We start from the raw sequence: 9894 nt of genomic DNA on the forward strand, positions 1-9894 counted from the left end.
GGAGCTTTAATGGGGTGAGGACAAAGACCTGGGAGACGTGCGCACCCTGCTCTGGAGCTATGAGGAGGGTTCCTACCAGAGAACACAGCGTGGGCCCGTTTGAAGGACCACAGGGCGTAAGAGGTGTGGCAGGTAGAGGAAGAGGAGGTGCGAAAGGGAGGGTGTACAGAGCCCTGGGGGGTCCTTACTCGGAGTGGGGTGGCTTCCTCAGAAGGGCTGAACAGAAGTAGCGTGATTGAATCTGTTTGTGAAAGATCACTCCGCCTGTGGTGTTAAGAAAAAGCTTAGGGTCCTCCCTGGTGGCGCAGGGGGTTGGAGCACAGCACTGCAAAGCTGACTGCAGCCGCTTCAGTGTGAGTTCAATCCCCAGCCCCGGAGCTGACCCCCATGGCGCGGCAGACCTCTCCTGGCCCGCCCGCTGCTCCCCTCAGCTGTGCGCTTTGTCCATCTGCCTGTTCTGCTCCCCACTCTGTCTCTGATGAAGCCTCTCACCACCCCTGTACCTCTGGCCTGTTCACCCTGTATAAATAAATAAAAATAAAATCTTTTTAAAAAATGAAAGAAAGAAAAAGCTTAAGGGACAAAGGAGGAAGCAGAGAGGCAAAACATGTCAACAAACCTCGTGACAGGTAGGCCTGGCCACCCTGGTAGTAGTGAGAACGGTGAGAAGTCACAGGAGTTCAGCTATATTTCAAAGGCAGAATTTGGGGTTTGAGAGAGGGAAAAAAACAAGAATGAAGGGTGATTCCCAGAGTTTTGGACCAAGCTACTCCAGGAATTGACAGTCTGCCAAGTAGAAAGCGTTCTGGATATATCAAGACTGAGATGACTTTTTGATGTCCAGATAGAGATATGGATCAAAATCATGTGTGTGGTAGAGAGGGGAGTCAGTGAGTGGTGGGTGGAGAGCACTGTGCCATGTCACCATCCAGAGAGAAGATGAGGATGAGGACAGGGGTTGAGCCCAAGGATGTGCGGGTTGAGGACGCCGGAGAAATAGGCTCAAAGACGGAAAGGAAGCATGTGGAGCGAAAAGCAGGAGGATGCGACGTCCGAAAGTCAAAAGAAAGTGTTTCAAGGCGGAGGCATGATAAAGCACCTCAATAAAGGTTAAACGAGGCCTGAGAACAAACCACTAAATACAGCAGCACGTAGGTAGTGGAGCTCGTCACACGAAGTATCCTTTTTCCTACTTGTCCTTTCCATACACACGTCGTGATTGCTCGATAGAATCTCAACATGATAAAGAACACCCACCAAAAAAAAATCTACAACTACGATATTTGAAGCTTTCCCACAAAGACTAGGCTAAAACAGTCATCTCCTCCCACCAGTGTTTTTCAATAGCATACTGGTCACCCAAGCTAACGCAGTAAGACAACAGGAAAGAAAAGACATGTGGAATTCGGAAGAGGAAATTAGGGAAGACCTAAGCTCAGAAGTCCCAGTCAGAAAACTCGCATCCCTTCCCAGTGCCCTCCCCAGCACGCCACAGACCCCCAGCCACCCAGTCAAGACGGCCACCTCTGTCGCACAATACATCAGCCTGTCTCTGGGTCCTGAAACACCCACAATAGCGACAACAATAGCAAAAGTGTCCAGTGGCTTCGAACTTTCCGTGTTCTATCCAGATGCTTATTGCTCTGGGTCTTTCTATCATAATCAACACGTCACCAATAACTCAAGACAAGACCCCGGGTAGAGAGGACTGGTTAGGTTTGGGGGCTCCACTGTAGTGGCCTACTTTCCACACGGTCAAATTGCAGGTACACATCGACCTCAAATTACACCACAAAAGTGTTGACCGGGGGAGGCCTCAAGATGTATCTCCCCCCACCCGCACCCCATCCTGTCCTGCAATAAGGAGAGAAACTACAGTTTGGGTTTGTTTTCTTTTGTCTCTCTGTCCCCTCAGTACCAAACACAACACCGGGGGCAGAGCAGACACTTGGCAATTGCTGCAGGAGCAGATGAGTGAGTGAGTTTCCTTTGAGTTTCTCACATCAGACAAGTGTCTACACTAGGCCGAGTGAGCTCCAGCAACATCATCTTTCTGACGTAAATAGCCAACGCTGAGTGTAGAACGCAGATTAAACACTGCTCAGGGTTCTTAGACCGTTGAACCAATCTCTAGAGCGGCCATAAGCGGTGCTCGCACCATCTTCTCTCATGTTGGGAGCAGTGCGCAGCCTGTCTCTCCTGCCCCCCCCCCCATTTAGAGGGTTCTGTTTGTCTGCCCCATCCTCTGTGAGTCTCCTCTTGGAGCGTTACCAACCTAACTTTCCCGTGGTGAGCCACTCTTGCAGTGAAAAAAGTCTCTTGGCTGTCTGACAAAAGCAAATTAATATCCCCATAATGGCAATTGTGGTAAACTTACAGGAAAAAGAGGACAATAATATTCATGTGTTTATATGTTTTTAATGTTTATAGGTTTGCTGCGAGAGCCCTGGTTCTGGAGAATAGGTGTGTCTGAGATTGGCTCATTGTTAAGGAGGTTATAGGCATGAACAGTTTCTGCTAACTACCCAAGCTCATAAATCCCTCCAAGTGGCTTTTTTGTTTTTATGGGGCCAATCCTCACATCCCCGCATACATAAAAGGCGTGAGAGGGACCCACGAGCCTCACTGGCCTCCCAGCTCCAGCTCACCCCACTGTGCCGCTGCTCCTTCGCTTCCCCCAGGAAACCACCATGTCTTGCCGCTCCTATCGGGTCAGCTCCGGGCGCCGGGTTGGCAACTTCAGCTCCTGCTCAGCTGTGACACCCCAGCACCTGAACCGCTTCCGGGCCAGCTCCTTCTCCTGCCGGAGTGGGCAGAGCTTCCGGGGCCACAGCGGCTTCGGCAGTCGGAGCGTCATCGCCTTTGGGTCCTGCTCTCCCCGGATGGCAGCGGTGGGCCCGCGGTCCTTCCGCTGTGGAGCGGGCTTCGGGGCCGGCTTTGGCTTCGGTGACAGCGGCTGTGCTGGCCTGGGGCTCGGGGCCGGCAGCGGGGTCGGCCTGGGGTTCGGGGCTGGCGGTGGCCTTGGCTATGGCTTCGGCGGCCCCGGCTTTGGCTACAGAGTTGGAGGCATCGGGGGCCCAGCGGCTCCCTCCATCACAGCTGTGACTGTGAACCAGAGCCTGCTGACTCCCCTCAACCTGGAGATCGACCCCAATGCCCAGAGAGTGAAGAAGGATGAGAAGGAGCAGATCAAGACCCTCAACAACAAGTTTGCATCCTTCATCGACAAGGTACCGGTGACAGCGGAACCCCCGGGTCTGGGACGAAGAGCCAAAGTGTGTCAGGCCGTTATTTCCCTTAAGAGGAAATGGCCCCGGCCTTGGGCCTGACCTTGACCCAGAAGGCACTGTGGTCTGCTTTCTGGGTAGCTCTGTGGCCGAGCAAGGACAAGCCTGAGGAAACACTGTGTGGGAGATGGAGGAGGCCTGCAGTTGTGTCTTCTGGGGGGAGGAGGAGGATCCCGTCAAACCTGAAAGCACCTGGACAAACCAAGTCCTACCACTAGTCACTTAGCGTAGCTCCCAGGTGCAAGGACATAGGCCAGGCCTTGGCTACCGCGTGGCCAAAGGTCCTTTTGAAACCCTCATGCTCTCTTGAGGCTGGGCACCACCTCTGCTCATTGTTGAGGGGACAGTGGAGTTGAGTAATTCCTTCACCAAAAAAAAAAAAACAAAAACCAGTCCCTACCCCTCATGTGGATGTCCATAGTCAGCCACGTTGCCTGAACTGAGGGTGCTATGAGGGAACCAGCTGGGGGGGCCGCTGGTCTTCGGCAGATCACGATGTGGAGCTGACACCCTACAAACCTGTCTCCACGGAGAGGGGTGCCCTGGTGTCGCAGGGAATGCTAACTCGCCTCAGTGAGCTGCTTCCCAGTCTCTGAAGTGAGGGCCTTGGAGCAAGTGACCTCTAAATTACCCGCCAGCTCCACAAGTCTCCGCTGACGGACCCTCTGTGGTGGCAGGAACGACTTCCGACCTGAGGGGCCCCTCCGCCTCCTCGCGCACCTCCCACCCACAAGGGCTTCACCGTGCTCCTCATTCTCTGCAGGGGGTGGCTGGCAGCCGGCTGGGGCCTCGGGATCAGACCCCACCTCCTGACGGACTGGCTTGCACCCTCCTCGCAGGGTGAAAGGGGAATTGGTGCCAGCGTGCTTTGGCTCAAAAGCCTCAACTTGCAGCTAAGCGTGCCTGAGTGTGAGAATGCTCAGACCTGCTCTCCCGACTCCTCCTGAGGCAGAGGAGGAACAAAAGGCAGCAGGGGCAGAAGCACCCCAGGAGACAGAGTCACCTGGAGCCGCTCAGGAACCGGGCACCATGGAGGTCACTCAGACTTCTTTGTCCCTGTGGATCTAGGTGCGGTTCCTGGAACAGCAGAACAAGCTCCTGGAGACCAAGTGGAACTTCCTGCAAGAGCAGAAATGTACGCAGAGCAACCTGGAGCCGCTCTTCGAGAGCTACATCACCACCCTGAGGCGGCAGCTGGACGCGGTGACCAGCGACCGGAGCCGGCTGGAGGCTGAGAGGAACCACCTGCAGGATGTCCTTGAGGGCTTCAAGAAGAAGTGGGTGGCGCCAGCAGGGAGACAGGGCAGTGTCAGGGAAGGGAGTAGGGGAGACCCTCTGCGTGGGGGGAGCCCAGGACAAGGCATACCTCACCTGGGTGTGGTGTACCCCAATCCCGCCTGCGGGTGAGGTGCCCTCTGGCTGAGGCCAGCAGGGAGTGGAATGGGTCCTGCTTCCTCTACGCTCAAGTGTGGTGACCCTGAGTCTTTTCCAGCAGAGGAGCACAGTAAGGTCGAGTTTCAGGCCCTACATCCAAGTGGAGAAAGTGGGGGGGGGGGGTTTAGAGAGAGTGAGGGCCACGGTTCCTAAAAGATCTTAAAGGCAGGACGAGTGGACACCACACGTGGCGGCAGCAGGGAGCCACCCCCTGGGCAGGACGGTCAGGGAGGCCAGGGAGGACCGGGGCCGTGGGCCCTTGGCTCCAAGTGAGAACTCATCTCTCCACCCCGCCCATCCAGGTACGAAGACGAGGTGGGGAGCCGGGCCTGCGCTGAGAATGAGTTTGTGACTCTGAAAAAGGTGAGTGAGAACCGCTGTGCCAGCTTCCCCTGTCTGCGGGACACCTCTCCCAGCACCACCTGGCAGCCTGAGTGTCGGTGTCTACTCGCGAGTGGACCCTGGGTCACAACAGTGTCCCTTTGGGGTCCTGATTCAGCCTCAGGTTAGTTAAGATCAGGTCTTCGTGAGAGCAGAGGTCTGAAGAGATGGCCCAGATTCTCCTAACCGCTCAGTCAGCACCCGAAAACGTCCAGCCGTCCCCGGGAGAGAGAGCATGTCCTAACAAGAACAATGATCACTAAGCTGCATCTCTACCCCAGGTCTTTCCCACCCAGCCCACAGCCTCACCTGGCCTGGGGCGCTGGCCTGGACTCCAGGGTGGAACAGCACAGGCACAAGCCTACTCTACTTCTCTTTTGTGCAGGATGTGGACACGGCTTTCTTGAATAAGTCTGATCTGGAGGCCAATGCTAACACCCTCACTCAGGATATTGACTTCTTAAAAGCCTTGTACATGGAGGTAAGGACTCCTCCCACCGAGGCCTCAAGGGAGACCTCTGTCTGAATGATCTCTGATATTTAGGCTCCCACATCTTTCCTCTCAAATCTACAGCTGCTGTGAGGTGCAGAAGGAAAGGTTAGCGGGCTTCTCGGCTCCCTGACGCGGGTCTGGGAGCAGAACCCTCTGATCTGCCGTCTACCTCCTCGCTGGCCAACCCGAAGGCTGGGGTCTGGGAGGGGCCCTCCTGCCTAGTGACCAGAGATCCTGGAAAGCTGATATGCCAGGAGATGTAGGGAGAAAGTAGTTGACCCAAATAGTCAAAGGAACTATGCTTTGTTCCATCAGTGGCCCAGTGGCTGTGCTATGACCCAGCCAGAGCGGAAAGTCTGGCTCTGATTGGGAAGAATGGAGAGCGTTCTGTCTGGACCCTCCTCTTGCAAGCCAGTTCCAACTCAAGCTCTGGTTCTGTTTAACACTTGAGATAGAGGAATTTCTAGACCACTGTGTTCTAAAATAACATCCGCTCACCATGACTGGCGACCATTACAATCACGTTGTGGGTCAGTGCCCCTAAATGTGCAGCTAACAAGGTCTGAGAGCTAGAGCTTCTGAGTTTATAGCCCTGGTGCACGCCACGGGAATGGTTCTTGGTCACGGCTTTGTTTGCAGACAATGTGGAGGGTGTCTGACCGCTGAGCGGGGCACTCTGCTCCTGAACCCGCATCCCAGGGTCTGAGCACAGACCTGGGCCCCCCGAGGGGCTAGGAGCCACCCGTCTTTCTGTTCCTCCAACACAGGAGATCCAGATGCTGCAGTCCCGCATCTCAGAGACTTCGGTCATCGTGAAGATGGACAACAGCCGGGACCTGAACCTGGACGGCATCATCGCTGAGATCAAGGCCCAGTATGAGGAGATCGCCAGCCGCAGCCGGGCCGACGCTGAGGCCTGGTACCAGACCAAGGTGAGCAGGGGCGCCTGTGGCGGGGGTGGGGGGTGGCAGCCCACCTCAAGGGAAAGGGCCTGGTGGAGGCTGGGGCCCCTAGCTCAGGGAGGGTGTTGACCCCTGTCTGGACCCTGGGAACACCTCTCCTCTCCCCTCCCTGTCCCCCCAGTATGAGGAGATGCGGGTGACCGCTAGCCAGCACTGCGACAATCTGCGCAGCACGAGGGACGAGATCAACGAGCTGACGCGCCTGATCCAGAGGCTGAAGGCAGAGATCGAGCACGCCAAGTCTCAGGTGGGCGAGGCGCGGGCAAAGCTCCAGAGCGCGGACAGGCGGGACCCCACGCCTGGCGATCCCCAGGTCTGATGCGGTGGGACAGTCCGCCACACCTACAAGAAGCAGGGAAGGGATGTCCAGGAAGGCTTCCTGGAGGAGGGGACTGTAGAAAGGAAAGAGCCTCCCAACAGAAGGAAAGGCTCAGCGGGCGGGCGAGGCGCAGCAGAGGTCTGTTCTGTGCATCTCGGAGCATCGCACTCAGGAGGGACGTCAGTGGGGATGGCGAGTGAAGAAAGCCGAGCTCCTCCCCGGTGACATTAAACTGCAATCCCTGGCCCCATGGGCTCCCGCCCCCGCTCGGCACCAGGCAGTGACCCCACCAACCGGGAGCTGCGTGGGGAGCCCTGTCCCTGCCAGAGCCCACTTGCAAACTGCCCTCCCTGCAGCGGGCCAAGCTGGAGGCCGCCGTGGCCGAGGCCGAGCAGCAGGGCGAGGCGGCCCTCAGCGACGCCAAGGCCAAGCTGGCGGATCTGGAAGGCGCCCTGCAGCAGGCCAAGCAGGACATGGCCTGCCAGCTGCGCGAGTACCAGGAGCTCATGAACGTGAAGCTGGGCCTGGACATCGAGATCGCCACCTACAGGCGGCTGCTGGAGGGCGAGGAGATCCGGTGAGCGCTCCCTGCGGCCAGAGGGAGGGAGGGAAGGCCACCCCGCTTCCACAGTGGGGGGAGGGGGTCAGCTGAAGACTTGCTGAAATGACACCCCTGAAGTGACAGTCTCTTCTGCAAATGCCAGTCAGGTCGTGCGTGGCAGGGCTTAGCAGTTGGGCTGGAGCCCTGCTTCCGAAGGGCAAGCGGACAGGAGACCCCAGCAGCGGAGGGAGATGGCTTGCCAGTTAGCCTGCTTAAAATCACATTAGCACATTTCCTCAAGTATTTTGCTTTGCTGAGGGTGGGTCTAGGAACCTGTGGCCTCACGAAGCTCCTGGGATGTTTGCACCGTGGTGAGAGCACAGGGCCACTGAGCGCAGACAGCCTGTCTGATGGCAAGTCGGTCTTTGCGATGATGTTTAGGGACCAACATGTGTCTTCTCTCTGCAGGATCTGCGAAGGTGTCGGACCAGTAAATATATGTAAGAACCTTACATCTTCCTCTTCACACACTTCTCTCCTGGGGCTCTTCAGACTTCCTTTACCACTGCAGTCAGGAGCCCCCCGTGGGGGGCGTGACAGTCAGGGAGCAGAAACCAGGGAGCCCTGCCCTAGGGGACCCCCGGGCTGAGGCCTGAGCTCTCCCCAGAACCTGCCTTATGAGAGCGAAGCAGTCACCAAGGATTGCAGGGCCACTGGGGGAGAGTGTTCTGGAAGAACCTTTTTGTTCGTCCAGGGTAAAGGCCAGAGGAGAAGTGGGAAGAGACGGAAAGGCCTGGACAGGGAGGCCCCTCCCCCCAGGGCAGGGGCTTGGCTGAGGCTGGGTCACCAGAGCCCCGGCTGGGCCCCAGGGCAGGGGCACCGCCCTGGCACAGCCAGCGAGAAGGCAGCTGCAGCTGCTGTCGAGAACGCTGACTGTCCTGAGACCCGAGACCTGGCCACGCCCACCCTGGCCCTCAGAGAGGCCTGGGGGCAAGCCAGCAGGCACTGCTGTCCCCCTGTCCACTCGGAGAAAATCCCCCCTTTGCTATGTCAGTCCGTGAGGCAACAGAGCCGCAAGCCCGGTTGCTGGCCCGAGTGCACACGCAGAGGCGCGCAGAGCCCGAGCTGGGCAGTGGGTCTGCAGCCCGGGGCGGTGATGCGGGGGCAGCTGGAGCTTTCCGAGCAGGCCGAGCCCGAGTGGGGGTCACAGACAGCGCGAGGGACACCCGGGGACCAGGCCGGCCGCGGGTCTCTGCCAGATTTGGTCAGGTTAGGGGCGTGGAGCGGAGAGCAGGGCAGAGCCAGCCAGTCCCGGGGTGAGGGCAATGACGGGGTGCGGGGGTGGTGATGTGGCGCCACCAGAGTCCACATCCAGGTGAAGAGAGACATGAGCAGCTCTGAGGGGGGCCGCTGCTGGGCGGCCTGGACACCAGCGCACGGGGCCTCACCGGGCAGCCTGACCTTAGCCGCGTACAGGTGCCTCAGCCCGCAGCTACAGGCAGATGCCTGGGCAGCCCGCTGGACCCCCAATTTGATTTGCATGTCGGACATTAGCAGTCTCAGCCTGTGCGTCAGTGAGACAAGAGCAGAGGAAAATGGTGCAGGCTGGGAGCCCATGAGGCCCTTTTCCACCCTGGCACCTCCCCGGTGCCCCCAGCCCGTGCACCCCCCACTTTCACACCCCGCCCCCAGCAGCCCTGTCCAGCAGGAGCCCAGAGGCCTGCGCCCCGCCCGCGCCTGCTGACGGCGACTGTTTCTTCCTCCCGCAGCCGTGAGCAGCTCCCGGGGCGGCCTGGTGTGCGGGCCCGACACCCTGGTCAGCGGGTCCTCGCTCTCCCGCGGCGGGGTCACCTACACCAGCAGCAACAGCACCCGCTACAGCGGGGGCACCTGCAGCTCCAGTGTGGGCGGGGGCACCCGCGGGGGCTCCGTGCTCGTGGGTGAGGCCTGTGCCCCCTGCGCGCCCTGCCCGCTGCCCACCGAGGGCTTCAGCAGCTGCAGTGGTGGCCGCAGCAGCCGCAGCTCCAGCGTCCGCTTCGCGTCCACGACGTCCTGCCGGACCAAGTACTAAGCGCCCAGCCCCGCAGCCACGGCCGGGAGAGCCATCCGCGCCCCCTGCTCCCGCCCCTGGGGCGCCCGGGCTCTGGCCCAGCTATCCCTCCTGCCAGCAAGCTGCCCGAGCCCCTCAGCTCCCGCGGGCCACCCTGCTGGCCGTGTCCTCGGCTGCAGCTCTGCCCAGGCCCGCCTGGCTTCTCCCTGTGGATCACGCTTCACCAACCAGCCGACAGCCTCAAGAAGTGCAGATCTGACTCAGTTACAAAAGCCCGTGCAATGGGTGGGGAGGAAGAGCCAGGGTCAAAGGAGGGTGTCGGGCACCCTCGGCATCCATGGCTTTGGGTGAGCTCGGAGAACAGAGCTGACTGTCCACTCTGCTGGCCTCTGTGGCCCGCCGCCCTGTACTCCTTCCTCCTTCTCTC

The 9894-nt window shown here is 58.9% G+C and overlaps 1 protein-coding gene across 1 annotated transcript; it reads left to right on the forward strand.

Annotated features, from left to right (window-relative positions):
• The first annotated feature begins 2690 nt into the window (after positions 1-2690).
• Positions 2691-9488, forward strand: KRT84 (keratin 84, type II). Its single transcript, XM_004692725.1, has 9 exons — positions 2691-3230; positions 4356-4564; positions 5024-5084; positions 5488-5583; positions 6363-6527; positions 6679-6804; positions 7233-7453; positions 7886-7917; positions 9187-9488. The coding sequence occupies exons 1-9, from the start codon at positions 2691-2693 to the stop codon at positions 9486-9488; spliced, it is 1752 nt and encodes a 583-aa protein (XP_004692782.1).
• The last annotated feature ends 406 nt before the right edge of the window (positions 9489-9894 follow it).

The sequence above is a fragment of the Condylura cristata genome, unplaced genomic scaffold (assembly GCF_000260355.1).
Source record: "Condylura cristata isolate star-nosed mole 26May11 unplaced genomic scaffold, ConCri1.0 scaffold00034, whole genome shotgun sequence".
Lineage (NCBI taxonomy): Eukaryota > Metazoa > Chordata > Mammalia > Eulipotyphla > Talpidae > Condylura > Condylura cristata.